At 39.3% G+C, this 16,686-nt stretch overlaps 1 protein-coding gene across 7 annotated transcripts in view; it reads right to left on the bottom strand.

Moving 5' to 3' along the window:
- Positions 1-6,446: 6,446 nt before the first annotated feature.
- KCNJ16 (potassium inwardly rectifying channel subfamily J member 16) overlaps positions 6,447-16,686 on the bottom strand; it is a 57,462-nt gene continuing 47,222 nt past the window's right edge. For 4 of the 7 annotated variants that reach the window (XM_039477004.2, XM_074388910.1, XM_074388909.1 and 1 more), the window contains 2 exons: positions 10,567-10,694; positions 6,447-9,989 (listed from right to left, as the gene is read on the bottom strand). In XM_039477004.2, the coding sequence (XP_039332938.1) occupies positions 8,639-9,895 (1,257 nt within the window). In that variant the 5' untranslated portion in view covers positions 9,896-9,989; positions 10,567-10,694 and the 3' untranslated portion in view covers positions 6,447-8,638. The remainder of the gene's footprint in view (positions 9,990-10,566; positions 10,695-16,686) is intronic. The other 3 variants (XM_010342484.3, XM_010342483.3, XM_074388912.1) reach the window with 1 other exon arrangement.

Here is a 16,686-nt window from a genome sequence, read left to right as displayed (position 1 = left end):
TTTCACATTCCTATTACTAATATTTATGGAAAACAAAGAATATTCATTTACTGAATAGCTCCTGTCTGCAAGATAATTAGATGTGTGTGTCTATACATATATATATACATGTATATGAGCATACACACATAGATTTATATTTATGTTCATATATATGCATTTGTGTATAAGGAATCCTAATATAGTTTTCACAATTACCCCATACAGTAAGTAGTTTGAATGTTTGTTCCCTCCAAAACTCATGGAGAAACTGAATTGTCGTTGTAAGAGTTATTAAGAGGTGAAAACTTTAAGAGGTGATTAGACCATGAAGGTAACGGATAAAGGCATTAGTCCATACTAATGTCTTTATCACAGGAGTGGATTCGTTGTGAAAGGGAGATTTTGTCATCTTTCTCCTCTCTCTTACCCTCTCTTGTCTTTCCACCTTCTACCATGGGATGATACAACTGGAAGTCTGTCTCTTAAACTGCCTAGCCTCCAGAACTTTGAGCCAGTAAATTTCTGTTCATTACAAGCTAATCCGTTGTTGGTATTTTGTTATAAGCAGCACAACATGGACTAAGAAAGCCCACAAGTAAATATTATTAGCTCCAATTACACTCGTAAAGAAACTAAGGCTTAGTGGCAATCAGAAAATTACCCAAGTTCATACAGCTGCCAAGGGGCACACCTGGAATTTGAATCCACTTCTGCCTGATTAAACCATGATCTTCCTACAACGTATGTCACACATTAGAGAAAAAGAGGAATTGTTCTTCTCCCATCTCAAATGTCCTCAATGTACCTCTTCTTTGCCATCATCAGGTGTAGTTCTGCTTTCTGGGAAGTTTTTATTTCTGTGGGGTCCACCAACACATCACAGGCCGATGAGGTTTTTCATATTCAAAGACCAGCAGCTTACTTGAGTGGTGATAAGTTATTTTGGGATGATAAGCCTGCTCCTCTCAGGACTCCTCCAATATAACCGGAACATGTTAAACATTTTGAAAATAACACATGTTATTATGAGATGAAGCATTTAAGAACTTTTGGAAACAGCTTTAATTTAATTCCCAGTAAGTAGATAATGCAGGAGGATTATCCTGTATTATATCCAGTTTGATTTCTGTTTGGTGCTATTCACTAAGCCTTAGGTGTATCTGAGTAGGGTAGTATTTTATTCTCAAAACTGTATTTTACTGAATGCTCATGGTAAGGCCGGCTGCCTCAGAGGCCAGACACACCCACCTCTGCACTCAGCACCTGACTCTGCACCCAGCACCAGGCTCTGCACTAGGCACCTAGCTCTGCCGCAGGGCTCCCCTGGAAGGCTCCGGCTAATGCAACCCTCGCCAGCTCTCACACTGGGAAACCCGCCCAACAACCCACCAACCAGTAGCGGCCTGCCCTGTCTCAATCCTGCTCCGCTGGACCCAATCAGAGAACCCAGCTGTTGCTCGGTCCTCCTAGCCATAAAAACCCCACACCCCAGGAAGTCAGTGCCACTTCTCTGGTCCCTTTCCCCAGGAACATAGAACCTCGCCTGGGAGCTGAATAAATTGGCATTTAATTTTCTTATACTGGCCTCAGTATCCTCATTTTAAACTTGGCAGTGACCCTTACACTCATGCCTCACACAATGAAAAGGATGTGTGATATAAATCATCCAAAGTAATTTTGGTCAGATAGTACAGAAACTATTTACACTTGGATTGGGAATAATTTATATGTTTTCTGCCAAATCTTTCCATCATTTCTACTTTTTAATTTTTCGTTTGTTTCTTTGATTAAGTCAATGTTAAAAGTTAAGGAATGTAAATTGATGAAACACAAAAAGAGACGAATTTGCTGCTGGCAGTATTAATTGCCTACACTGTATTATCATTCATTATGTGCTAGACATCCTTCTAAGGGCCTTATAAATATTTTCTCACTAACCCTTTCAACAATTGTAAGATGGGTACTGTTATTTTCTTTACTTCTCAGTTGAGAAAACTTGGGCCCAGAGAGGTAAAGTAAATTGTGCAAAGTCACACAGTAAGAAAGTAGTAGAACTAGGTGGGGTGTGGTGGCTCATGCCTGTAATCCCAGCACTTCGGGAGGACAAGACAGGCGGATCATCTGAGGTCAGGAGTTTGAGACCACCCTGGCCAACATGGCTACTAGGGAGGCTGAGGCAGGAGTATTGCTTGAACCCGGGAGGCAGAGGTTGCAGTGAGCCGAGATTGCACCACTGCACTCCAATCGGCAACAGAGCAAGAATCCATACTTAGGCAGCTGATTCTTAATTCTGTACCCTTAAATTTTTAGCTTAATACAGCAAGGAAATCTATAGCTAAGGAAACTGAGAATCAGAGACACCAGCTCAGTTGCTCCAGGTGGCACAGTTAATAAGTAGCTGTATCCAGCCCAAGTCTGTGTGATTCTCTCAGGTTGTACTGTTTTCTTTAGAGCCCTTGTTTCAAGAAGGGAGCAAGTCCATTTAAGGGAAACAAACAAACAAAAAACCCTGCTGTTCCTTGTGTTTGTTTATTCCTTAAGGGTGGCCCTGCCAAAGGACTAAATGTTTCTTCTTCCAAGGTAAAAGCTTGGTGGCAGTAAATCAGTGTACATAGGTGTGCCTCACTGTACATTAGCATTTCCCTGAAAAGGTGTAACCTTTTTGTTTTTTTTTTTTTTTAATTCAATCATTGTCGTTTGTGTACATGTTGGAGAAGTTTATCTTCCTTTATCTTGGCTCTTACCAGCTGCCTCCCACACTTTTTAATTTTTTTGCATTCCCAGCTTCTCTAAATACTTTTTTGTGCATGGGTGAGATGGAGTCTCGCTCTGTCAACCAGGCTGAAGTGCAGCGGTGCAGTCTCAGCTCACTGCAGCCTCTGCCTCCTGGGTTCCAGTGATTCTCCTTCCTCAGCCAACCGAGTAGCTGGGATTGCAGGCGTGTGCCACCACGTGAGGCTAATTTTTGTATTTTTTACTAGAGACGTGGTTTCACCATGTTGGCCAGGCTGGTCTTGAACTCCTGACCTCAGGTGATCCACCCACTTCGGCCTCCCAAAAGGCTAGGTTTACAGGTGTGAGCCACTGTGCCCAGCCACTTCTTTAAATACTTAATAATCAGTAGTACTTGTAGAAAATACTGGCTTTCTCTTTAACAAAGGGTCTTGCAATGATCATTTGTGATTACAAAACAGCAATATTTCAACCTTCGCAGCGTCAGGACTGCTTATTGCCCTGGGTTGGTCATGGGTAATTATGTTTTCTTCTCTGTCCCTCCCTGTCTATCACTGTTTATGCACATAACTCCAGAGTTGGAGGTTTCCTCCTACATAAAAAGGGATCTGATTAAATGAGCTGATAGGCCCCTGACGTCCTAAAAATCATTGGTTCTGGAATTGGCAGCTGGAGGAGGCTAGCTCTGTCCTTAAACCAGCCCCTATGACTAGCCTCTCTTCCCCAGGCCAACTAGTGTCAGAAAGAATCAACCAGCAGCACAGTAAATAATTGATCTTCAACATGTGCTTCTAATTCAAATAAAGGGCATTTAACCACAGTGAGTATTGCATGTGACTGAAGTATTTTATGTGGAAATTTGAAGATTTCTGATAACTTGCTGTAAAGGAGTTTTCACAGTGACTAAATCTCCAGGGGCCCTTTCTATTTCAAGTTCAAGTTACTTAGACAGTGATTAAAGACCTTTTATAGGCCCTTGTGGTAAATGATAGCATAGAGAAAAAAAATTCTTTGGCTATGTAATTTAGCAAGACTTAATCTATTTGTTTGAGTTTTCATCCATCGGGCTTGCTGAAATACTTTAAATAATTAACCTGTTTCTCTGCAGCCTTAAGTGTCCCCGGAGTTTCCATTCCGGGCCTGAGATGAGTGATTACCCAGCACAGATTGCCTTACTTATTCAGAAGACTCTCCATCTCGGTCCAGCTGCTTTTTCTTGGGACAGCAGGCAGACCCTAGACATGGTATCCTTTTATGTTACAGTGTTTATAAAGTAGAATAAATCGATGAGACCCAACAGCAAAAAGCTGTTGATTTTATTCATTTTATTTTTGTTCTTTTCTATGGTCCCTGCTAGGTACTCAGCAACTGAATCTATTGAATTTCAAAACATGTAGAGGTGTCGACGTAAGTCTCAAAAGTCTGCACAGAGAATCCTAAACCACAAGCATGGACATTTCCAAGGAAAGAAGCACAGGGTGGCAGGATGAGGCAAGAGGCTGCTTACTCCAAGCCAAATCTCATGACCCAACCGCACAGTCATAAGAGGAGCGTGTTCAGTTGCTTTGGGAAACCGAGAGCAGCGAAAGAAACACTTGGGAATTTACTGGTAGATAAGGTTTTTCTTATTGAAGAAAAGCTTCAAAGTAACGCAGACCAAGGATGGTTTCTGGGCAGCATTATGATTATGTCTTTTCAGGAGAATATCCCTTGTAGGGGACCTTACTTGCTGTCTACCCACAGATTTATCTGAACTGAGTCTCGGTTACTAGTTTTTGTTTTCAAAGACCTCCTATCTAAGGGAACATTTGCAAAGAATTTACCAAGTACTTCCCTGCTGCATAATCTGTCTGTCTGTGTGTTCTGTGTTAACGCCAACTTGCGTCTTGCATGTGGAGCCAAAAGCTCTCTTCTCGAGAGTCTGGGTCATACTGCTCCTTTAAAAATGAAAGTGAGACCGAGAGAGAGAGTGAGAGGCCACGCTGATTTTGGAATTGAGTCACGGCTTTGTGATTTATAGAGTACGGCGGGTGAATAGGTGTGGTGTCTAGATATCCACATGCAAAGCTTACCTTAAAAGACACAGGACTTTGCACGTGCCTTGCAGAACATTCAGAACGAAGAATCAAGGCTTGCAATTGACAAGACTAACAGGTAGAATATATTAAACTGAGGAGAATCTGGTGCCTCATCATTTACATAAAAATGGCCTAGAGACTCCACTCAGCACATGTCCTGGCCAACTCAGAAATAATGAAATACAAATATTTAAAGAAAAATCTGGATTCCTTGGTGTGTATCTAAACTCCTCTCAGATATTCTAAGTTGACACCATTTAGTCTCGGTGAGGGATGGGGGTCTGAGATGACATTAACGGAGTTTTATTTTTTGCCCAAGTTGTGCAGTGCCTGCTTTATCCTAGTTTTTGTGAATTTTAGACCATTAACCCTAGTGAGAGTCCCAAATAAAACACAGAATGTAGTTATGCCGGGGGTGGGAGGGGGGCGTGTGGCGGGGAGAAAGAAGCAAAGGAGCAGCAGGCCTGGTCAATCCTTTTAACAAAGTCATTTCACCACAGCAATACCTTTGTGTCTTACAACAGTGGCATTTCGTCAATTCCTTTGAAAGCACGCTGTTTCCAGTCACCGATTCCGTCAACTGTCATGGACAAGCACAAGTTAGACCTAGGTCGTGTATATATATATATATATATATTTTTTTTTTTTTTTCTTACTATCCTGGCTTCCTGGATAATTTCCCTTAGACGTATTGCTCACTGTGTCAATTAGAAATCGTATTTATTTTCACTCATGGAAAAGACATTTGGACATATGCAATCTAGGGCTGCAGCCTTTCCAATACTTTCTGTTTTCCCTGGTAGGGGTTATCCTTGATTTGCATCCTTACAAGGTGGCCTCAAGAGCGTAAGCTACCAAGTTAGAGGTCCAGATGGAGGGAAGGATGAGCAGGGAGCGTAAAGGGGCTCGTGCCAGCCAAGTCAGCTTAAAAGCTTTCATAAAAGCCACACCCAAAGATTCCTGCTACCATCTCATGTGGCACAACTATTCCAGTTAACCGTATCCTCCAGCAACTTCCACTGGGACTGGAAATACAGCTGTTTGTTTGTTTGTTTACCTGAGTACATTGTTTTCCCTTTAGGAATTTGTTAGGGAAAAGAAGGTAATTGGAGAGTCAATCAAATGGAAATTAAAAATATCCACCTGACTATGTTATTGTGGGGATTAAATTGCTGCATAAATCACTTGATAATACTCAACTAATCTGGCGGCACATGAAAACAAGATTTTCTTCTCTCTCTCTAGTCTTACTCATTTCTCCAGGGCCCTGTTCAGAAACTGTAACACACGCTGGAGCAATATCTTGATGCCACAATTTGCTTTTTTTTAAATCTAATTAAATTCATTTAATACTTTCATTTTGGGGGAAAAGGTAGATGGCCTAAGAAAAAATATTCAACCGACTTCTCATTATTTGCAGGGCATTTGAAACTAGATTTGCCGTTTAACATAGAACATGCTTGTGATACTTACAGAAGCAACTGATCTTTATTTCAGATACACCTGTTCTCCAAGCTGTTAAAAAAAAAAAAAAAAAAAAACCCACAAAAATGCTTTACAATGCTGCCTAGGTTCTATTTATATGAAGAAGCATTCTTATTTTTGGTGTACTATGCCCAATGCTGACCACATCAGCAAAGAGAACTTATACCAGAGAAAATAGGTATGTGCACACACTTTTTGCATTATTTTAAGATCTTTATTATTAAGTAAGTCATTGGGGGTATCAAAGTATATCATAAAATTACGCAGAAAATTAGAGATAAATATTACATAGAAATGCTGACTTTATATTGTCTTCCAAGTACAAGCGTTTGTGTATAGAGGCTCATAGCACAACAAAATGTATTTCACGGGGCACTGATGCTCCCATTCTGATACTGACAAGGCAAATGTCAGTGGTAACAGAGTCAACAAAGCAAGGTGAAATGAAACTAGATGTAGGTAAAACAGACTAAAAAAGTTTTAAAACATTTTTGTTTATTGTCTTGGTGGCTATTTTCTACTTACAATATTGCAGTACTCTTATTTAGCCAAGTAATTGCTGCTGTAAAATCCAAATCTACAGTGTGCATAATTTTTTAAATGGAGTTTACGTTCCTCAAACAAGACTAAAAACGATCATTACTTGGGTCTCTAATATTAAGCTTCAGAAGAGTTTTGCAACTTTTGACCTGAACAAATCTCTTATCCATAAAACAAGAGGAATAAAAGATTGCACATGTGCAAAACAGAAAAGAAAAGAAAACAGAAAAGCACTCTACATACCTATAACTATATATTTTACTTTTATTTATAATCTTGAACTATGTAATTCAGTTCATTTACTTGTGTGTTTTAATTTAAATGGAGAGAGAGAAAAAGAAGTATTTTCCAGAAAAAGCAAACACTGTGTGTATGTGTCTGTGTGCAGGTACTTAAATAAAATAAACAAATAAACTGTGGCACGTACTAATTTCCAGTGCAGCAACAACATAAAACAGAAACAAAATACAAATAATTCTGAATGTTCCTAAATATACCTAATATCTCTTTGATTCAGAAAGTTTAAAGTGACTCTTTACTCACAGGCCAGTGGATGTGGGCTTAAAGTGATCATGATTAACATCTTTTAACATGAAAATAGAGTATACAAACTTATGTTCTAAAATTAAAGAAACTTCATTGTACTCAGATTCTCCACTTATTGTGCATTAAAATCAGTTTAATTAAATTCTATCTCACAAATTCCTTCATTTAAATGGTTGTTCCAAGTTCAATAGTGGGGTTTCCTGCAATCCAGCTCAATCATTTGTGTCTTATACGGTAACCAAGACAGGAAGAATACATAACTGCTTATGGGCACAAATAATTATCTCCCTCTCCACCTTCCCCGGAAAAGGTTTCTATTCTTTATGTAGCAGCCAAAGTTGCAATCTTTTGGGACCAGCAAACTAGCAACAGTTTCTCTCCAAGTATCTGAGACTGTTTATCACTGCTAACCATCCCCTCACTTCATCTGTATGATCTTGTCCCTTGGTCACGTTCTGGAAGAAAGTGGGACATGAACATAGAAAATCCCCTTCTCAGAAAACCTGGAAAAGTCATGGTTGCCTTGTTTCTGCTCTCTATTTGTTGGAATCAACCAGGGAATTTAAGAGAGAAATGCTGCTCTAAATACTGTCAACTTTTTTTCTGCCTCATCGGTTAGAGAAAACATAGCTTCTAGCACCCATTGATCACTCACTGGCAAGTGGCAGTGGAATTGGAGGCATGGACAATTTGTTACAGCCACTCACTATGCTTGCTGAAACCAAGACAGTCCAAGAGGCAGCCTGGTGACTTAAACTGGTAAGCTGATCTCACAGTTATGTGTCTCAACATCACAGCTTACTCAAAGTATCTTTTGCATATCCTGGTTACATATGATACTTTTTATAGGAAATCTTCATAGCATTATCAATGCTGACATATTTAAACATGTATTATTTATGCTGGTTTCATTGTCATTTTATTTTTATTTATTCCAGCCTCCTTCCTGCCTTCATTCCCCATTTTTGAATACTATACCTCCAACTGAAGATACAAACATATAAGATAAAAAAGATAAATTTTAATCAATTAGGCTTCTTAATAGCATTCTTAATACAAAATTGGCTAACCAGAAAATATTTAATAATTGAGAGCTATGGAATTTTTAGATTATCTTTTACCAAGTTTAACTTACTCTACTTACCCAGCATCATCATAAAACATAGCTATACCACGTTTTTCAAAAAAGAAGCCACGTTTACAATGACTTGTCTATGGTGACTGGCTGGAAGATAAAATGATCTAGTGGTCGCCTTCATAATCACAATTTAGAACTACATTTGGGATTCCACAGAGATCCTGTTTAAAGTCAGGAGAGCTTTCTGATAAGGTGGTTCCCTATACTCAGGTGTGGCAGAAGTGGTGGTTTCCTCAGGGTTTTCACAACTGCTAACAATGGCAACTGCACTAAATGACCTTCGTCTTGCCTTGGTGTCTGATGTGCAGGATCCTCGAACTGGTGGTGCTTTCTCTATGTGGAGCTGCTGGTCTTTCCAGTCCAGTTGCTTGGCACTGCAAAAGGGGGCATAGACTTCCACACTTCCTTCAAACTGTAAGCAGTTCACTTTATAATACTTCCTCTTAACTTCCAAGACATCATTAAACCTATGGCCCCAGAGAATTTCTCGGGGAACATAGGAGCTTCTAGATTGGTGAGATGTTCCAGTGGAATCACCAGTGTAGATAAATGTCACCAAAATCTCAAAGTTATCTTTGGCGACTGCTTTGCGGTCAAGGGCATACAGAGGGCTCTCATGGTCAATCTCATGGACAATAGTTACTGGAGTGACCAGGATAATCTGGTCATTGACTAACTTGAGGTCTTTAAATGCCATCATCATCCTCCCTTCACTATCTTCTGTGTAACGAAGAAGTTGGGCTCTAACTGTTCCTTCTACCACGTGGTTTGGCCGAAAATCACCAATGCGCCACATGAGACAAAGCTTCCCATCCCTCATGCCTATAAGTGCAAAGTAGCTGAAACGAATGGTTTGGGCTCTCTTTCGAGCAGTTGCCATTTTGGCCAAGGCAGCTCCAATGATAAAGGTGTTTATGATGCAACTTAAGATGGACTGGAGGATCACCATGAGCACTGCCACAGAGCATTCTTCAGTAACACAGCGATAACCGTATCCTATGGTGGTTTGGGTCTCAAGGGAGAACAAAAAGGCTCCTGTGAAAGAATGGACATTGTCAACGCAAGGTGTGATGTCTGGATCATTTAGTAGATCACCATGATGAAGGGCTATGAGCCAAAAGACAGAGCCAAATATCAACCAGGAGAGAATATAAGACAAAGAAAATATCACAAACATATGGCGCCACTTGGTGTCCACGAGAGTGGTGAAAATGTCGACCACATAGCTTCCCCATTCTCCAAAAATGTGCTTGAAGTAGACATTACAGCTGCCATCTTTGTGAAGCAACCGTCTTCTTGCTCTTCTCTTCTCAGCTATAATGTGCTCTGGTGGGTAGCCTGGGTATTTTGCATCCACATTTACGATATGATAGCTGCTACCGTAATAGCTCATTCTTTCCTCTGTCCTTAGAGTATCCAGGTGAGTTTTGTAGTAGTAAGAATTCTAGACGTGTTGCTATTTCTTGGTTTGGGTTTTCAGTGAAAACCTAAAAAATAACAAGCAACAAAAACACACTTTTTAGCTTTCAATTTCCTTTTTTATAGCAATTGGCCAAATTTGGAGCAGTGCCATAGCGTCTAAAATAGCTAAGACTTCATCTGAACATTAGCAGCACAATATTGATTACTCATTTCAGTTTAGAATTCAACCAGTCATTATAGAGACAAATAATGCAATTAGAGAAAATAACATTTTTAGATATGAATAAGGCTTGGGTATACACCGTGATTATTGCAAATGATGCCTCACCAACTTTTCTGACCTGATATATATATATACACATATATACATATATATATATATATATATATATATATATATATATATATAAACACATATATGTCTGCTTCATTTTTATAAACTCTTCTTGCATGAGGCATTTAGAAAACAATGTAATTGCTAATATAAAAAGGCAAAATACAATTCAGATATGTATCTAGCAGTCATAAGCTTCCCGTTTAAGTCAGATGGTTGTTTCTTAGAAGAAGGATGCAATAAAGAGTTTCTATTTTCATATCATAACGTAACTTTCAAACTCATTACTGTAATAGGTAACCCCTCACCTTCAGCACCTGGTGCTTCCTCTGTCTTCCACGGAGGCTTTTCTTCCTTGTGTATTTCCCAGGACAAACAGAACTGACAGGGGCACTACTTCACATTAAACTCATTTTCCTCTAGCTCCACCTTTAGTCTTGAAAGAAAGAAAGAAAAAAGCATCTTTCTTAACCTCAGTGGAGCTAAAACCACTCCCAGGTAAGCTTTCAGAAAGGTGTAAAATTGCTTCTACCTTTGTCTCATAACATCCATCCTCTTTTTTTTTTTTTCTTTTATGGACACTGGCAGCTCTTCTCTTTCCCTCTGAATAGAAACCCGAAAATTTGCCAAAGTTGCTAATCTCATTTCCCTCTTAAAGGGAGCACGCTACAATTGAACCCTCCTCTCTGGCTGTTCAGTGTTTTCCTGATTCTTTCACAGACGTCCTTAGGCAAAGTAGTGTTTGTACCTCCAAATTCAGTCTTGAAAAGATCAAGGCAGAACATGCAGCCCTTATCATTTTTAGCATCCATGGTACAATAGGCCAATGGATTTCCCAGCTCAAATCTGAAAGTGAAATTTAAAGCTGCAACATCAAAATCATCTTGAGTTACTTCTACACAAAACAAATAAAAATAGAAGTATTGTAACCAATTTTAATAGCTCAGTAACTATTAGAATATGTGTTTTACACATTCTACCTATGCTAGACGGGATAAAGGGAGTATAACAGAGGAATTTTAGGGAATCCTACCTCTCTACTACATAGAAAATGTGATATGAATAAATACTATTCCTGACATAAAGACCCCTTGGAACCAACCAGGGAAATTCATCACTAAATACGTATTCAGCACCTTCTCTGCTACAAAAGGACAGAAAGAGTTAACTTCTCTCCAGTGAAAAAGAATCATTTTTCTTTTCCTCCAGGGATCAGGCCCACTTTACAATAAACTCTTTGTTTAATGCACCACTTACAAAGATGGACTCTGCTTAAAGCCAGAAACTCCTCTAAAGCATGTATGGATTTCTCTCTGTCCTCTACCTGCCTATCAGACACTTCATTCACTCATCTCCAGATCTGTTCTGAGTATTTATATCCTCTCCTTTGTCAGCACTTCAACCAGGTTTTGGGAAAGCCAGTTGTATAATTTCAGGATGTGACCTGCAAAAATGCTTACTGGAAGGCTGAATGTAAGATATTTCAACAAATTTTGTCCATAACAACCACTGTACCTTGGAGGTTTCTATCTGACTGATTTGTCATTGAACGATATTTTACAAATAAGAACCTGTTATAGGGTTCTCAGTGTCCACTCGCTCAACTAGTCATAGGAGGCATGAGAGTGGGATGAAGTATAATCAAAGGTCCATATAATTTCAAATTAAAAAGCAGATATGGAGATAGAATTGTTTTCTTGTTAAATGTGTCCAGTCTATTTCCTTCAAGGGAACTACACACATGATGGGAGTCTCAGAGTTAGAAAGCACTGTTCGTAAATCCAGAGCTACTGTGGGACTCTGCTCTTTTTGGCTGCCAAAAGAAAAAAAGAAGGTTTTATTTGAAATGGCATTCAGTTGGCATCATTTTGAATTCCAGGGGTACTAGCAACTGTTATAAATAAGACTCTTTTCAAAACACCTTCCAAAGTGAATGAGTTTTCAATTAATACAAGTTACAAGTGAGCAAATTTGAATGTGTTGGAAATTTATTGCTGAATAATGTAACAATTGGAGAGATACAAGTTACAACTAAAAATTCGGCCCCAACCTCACCGTGTTTCCTGATGTGGTTCACTATTGTGATCATTAATTTCAACTTACCCAAAGACAAGCACTGAGATTCTGTTTAGGTCTATATACTTTATTCATCCATTTCTTGAATCTCCAACTATATATATAATGCATTTTTAAAAGCCAGTTTTCTTTAGGCTAAATGATAAATTGTAACCAAATGAATCATATTCAGTCTGACCCATTTCTCAGCCTATCCAATGAGCAAAGAAGTTTATGGAGGCCTTTTTGTCACAGGGACAAGAAAAAATATCTATTAGTCTCTTATATAGTATGTTGGGTTAATTTGAGCACTTTTTCAACTGTTTACCATTAAATAACAGAGACTAGCACTTTTTGATTGGCTGGAATTTTATATTTAACATTTGTGTTTCTTAGGATTAAAACTCAGCCTTAAAAAATGCTTCAATTTTCCATAATTTCCTTGACACTGTCAATTCTACAATGAGAGAGAATTTGCAATGTTCCTACTTCTGTAATTTTTTGCATAATGCTCCCTAGAAACTGATGGTGGCTATTTCATTGGTTTAAGCATTTATTTTTTGTTGCAAATGGAAATTATTATCAACTATCATTACAAAACTGTAGAATATGAAGTTCAAAAGAAAATGCTGAATCAGGTAAGGTCTATTCTGCCAGATAATAATGACTAATGTAGTAAAATCACAGCCATTTCTTTGCTTAGAAATGACATAGAGTTCTTTTACAGATGAGGCTGGAGAAGAGGCAATGTAGTCAGAATGGTGAAGCATTTCCTTAGAATGCCATTCATGTTTATTAAATGCCCACAGACACTGAGGAAAGCAATGAGAGACTCCCTGATTTACTTCATCCCACGAGGAGGACTGAGCGGGGTGGCGGGGGAGAAGTTAGAAGGGTCAGTAACTCCAACCCTGATAACCATTTTTCTCATGTCTTACTCATTGTATTAAGTTCAGATACAGAAACATTTCTTAATACTGTGACCAGTAGAATACTTTTACGTTTCAGCTTTCTAAATCTTTGTATGCATTTAAGGAGAAACTTTAAATAATCTAGCACATTTCAAATAAGCCATAAACACAGCAAGGAACATTCTCAACAAAACAAATGCACATCCTGCTTATTTGTCCCTGTTTCCAATACACAAAAACATCTCAATTGGACTCATCAATTTTGAAGCCATTCCTCTGCCACTTTGGCACCTCTTCTATAACTCAGCAACTTACCAGGTAAACTCCTCTTGTCGATTGCTCTTCAAGATAAGCTTTTCATTAGCATATCGAGGGTCCAACACAGTGGTTAAGACACTGATGATAAAACTGGATCTTTTCTCTAGCATCTACTTAACATAATATATTAATATGAATTGTCTGCTTTGTATACTTTGAGATGCACCACAAAAAAGGTATACTGTTTCTTTAAAAAATCCAATTCTAAATGTCTGTGGTCTTTGGGATTAACAAGTGCCTTCTTGACCATGTAAAAGACCTGAGGTAGTTAACACATGAAGTAATCAGTATTCAAGTTGCTTTCCTGACAACTATTAGATAAGTTTTGGTGGAAATTTGAGAGCTGATGGAGTAGAGAGTAGGAGAGATGGCCTAATTCCATATGCAGGTCATTGCCCTTGAAGACAGGCTTACTTAGGCAGAGCTCTCAGCGAAGAGGAGGAGACAGGGGAGGACGGGACCCAGAGTAGGTGAAGAGTAGGCCAGCGGAAAAGGTGCAGTTGGATGATACATTTGGGTGGGCTTTTGGTGCTGAGGAGCAAAGAGAGAGAGAATTATTGAGTTAGGATGACACCAAGCCAAATTAGGCTATGTTGCTATTTTGCTCAAAACCTGTTCTACGACTTCTTGCCCTAAAATTATTCAGGAACCTGAGGCTTGGAATCCTCCTAAAACTGGCTGGGAATTCTTTTTTGTGTGAGATCCAAGAACCTTCTGCTGGGGTCTGGATCAGGACTCTTTTCCAGTAACACCCATGAGAACTCAGTTTCTTCCTCTGTAGAATATCAGAACACTTGTTTTCACTCTCAAAGGATGTTCCTCCAGCAGGACACTTTGGCGGAGAGCATATAGTTCCCAATCCATATTTCTATCTAAGCTCAGGAATTTTGAAACAAGGTCTTCCTCTGTCACCTAAGCTGGAGTGCAGGCATGATCAGAACTCACTGCATCCTTAATCTCCTTGGCTCAAGCCATCTTCCTGCCTCAGCCTTCCAACTAAGTAGCTGGGACTGTAGATGCGTGCCACTATGCCTGGATAATTTTAAATTTATTTTTAGAGACAGGGTTCCACTGCATTGCCCAGGCTGGTCTTGAACTCCTGAGCTCAAGCAATCCTCTGGCCTCAGCCTCCCAGAGTGTTGGGATTACAGATGTGAGCCACTATGCCCAGCCAAATTTCCTTTCTTTTTTGCAACCATCCCTACATGGGAGATGCCCTGCTCCTTATTGTCAACACAAATACCTGAAAACAACACACACACACACACACACACACACACACACACACACTCATACACACACATACGTCTATACAACTCAATTTAATTTAAACATTTTATTACTATTTACACCTTTACTATGTATTACTTTAGGAACAAGACTAAAGGAGACAGGAATGACAGGCTTGGCAAAGTCAACAGGGTAAAGAAATCACAAGGTGATTAACATGCTTATTCTTTGTCTTAAATTGTGTGTACATGTTTTACTAAGATGGTTCTGCAACTTTCTCTTATTTTTATCTTGAAAATCAGGCCCATCCCTGTCTTGGTTGGATGTTAGCCCAAATTGCTTAGATTTTTACCTTGATCTGGATCTGGGTTGGCAAAGAAGTCAGGTAACATGAGATCCAATGTCCCTTTAAAAGACCACTCACTGTTCAGTCTCTTTTCATTGTATAAGAAAAGCAATTCCCCTAACAGTCTCTAAATTCCCCATGGGAGTATTTGCTACCATTATTTTCATCCTCTTTTTCTTTTATTTATTTTTTTTGTTTTTTACATTTTTTTTTAAGGTGGGGTTTCACCCTGATGGCCAGGCTGGTCTTGATCTCCTGACCTCAGGTGATCCACCCACCTTGGCCTCCCAAAATGCTAGGATTACAGGCGTGAGCCACCACACCCGGCCTCTTGTTTCTTTTAATTCATTAAAAAAAAAAAAAAAAACTGACTTCCTTTGGGAGGCTGAGGTGGGTGGATCATGAGGTCAAGAGATCAAAACCGTCCTGGCCAACATGGTGAAATCCCATCTCTACTAAAAATACAAAATTAGCTGGGCATGGTGGCATGTATCTGTAGTCCCAGCTACTCGGGAGGCTGAGGGAGAATTGCTTGAACCCAGGACGTGGAGGTTGTAGTGAGCCAAGATCACGCCACTGCACTCCAGCCTGGAGACAGAGCGAGACTCCGTCTCAAAAAAAAAAAAAAACAAAAAAACAAACAAAAAAAAAAAAAACAGTTCCTACTATGTGACAGACCCACCCACTCTTAGGCACTGGAAAACAGAATTTCAGTATGTTGGAGTTTACATTAAAGAGATATCAACAAACATGAAAACAATACAAAAAAAGAAATAATCTCTGACAGTAAAAAACTACCCTGGTGGTCACAAAACAAAGCACTGCTCTGGAGAAGGGCCTGGGGCAAGAAGGGAGGTTACTGTTGAACTGGGACCATCACAGAAAGTTTGGCCCAAGGCTTGACATTCAAGTTCAGAGTGAGCTCTTCACTCCTACCCTTAGGTTAAAATGCTCATAACTCAGACCTTGCTCCCCATCTTATTTTGTTTGTTTGAGATACAGTCACTATCTTGTTGTGAAGGCTTTCACTATTTGTAGGTGTGATTTGGCTGCAGCCTCCCTTTTTCTAAGCTAATCTTAAGACCTGGTTCTCATAAGAAGTTATCATTACAGGAACGCATCTGCATTTTATCATTGAATGCAGGCTTTCCGATCTCTCACCTGGCTTCACCTGGTTTACATAACAGCCTTTCAACTCATTTATTGCCTCTCTCCTCCAGAGTGATCATTTCTAAACCTGAAATGTAAGAATCTCTCCTCCTGTTACCATGGGTACCGTCCAAGCTCCTGAATGTGGTCTCACAGCAGAATAGCCAAAGGGCAGGAATATGAAGATCAAAGACTTGGATTCTCATGATTTCTTTGCCACATCTTAGCTGCCTGGAATCCGCATCTGTAGGCCTCATTGTATTTATTTAAATCATGGGGACAGTAGTTGATTTATCTCAAAATGTTTTTTGTGAGGAATAAATGACATAAAATGAAAGCACGTAATAGCTAGCACGTGGGAAGCGCTTTTTTATTTAGTCATCCTTACCCCTGAACTTCAATAAATCTCTCTTCTCTGA

This window comes from Saimiri boliviensis, chromosome 17 (assembly GCF_048565385.1).
Source record: "Saimiri boliviensis isolate mSaiBol1 chromosome 17, mSaiBol1.pri, whole genome shotgun sequence".
Taxonomy (NCBI): Eukaryota; Metazoa; Chordata; class Mammalia; order Primates; family Cebidae; genus Saimiri; species Saimiri boliviensis.
The sequence above is the reverse complement of the archived record's forward strand: the minus strand, read 5'-3'. Positions and strand labels throughout refer to the sequence as shown.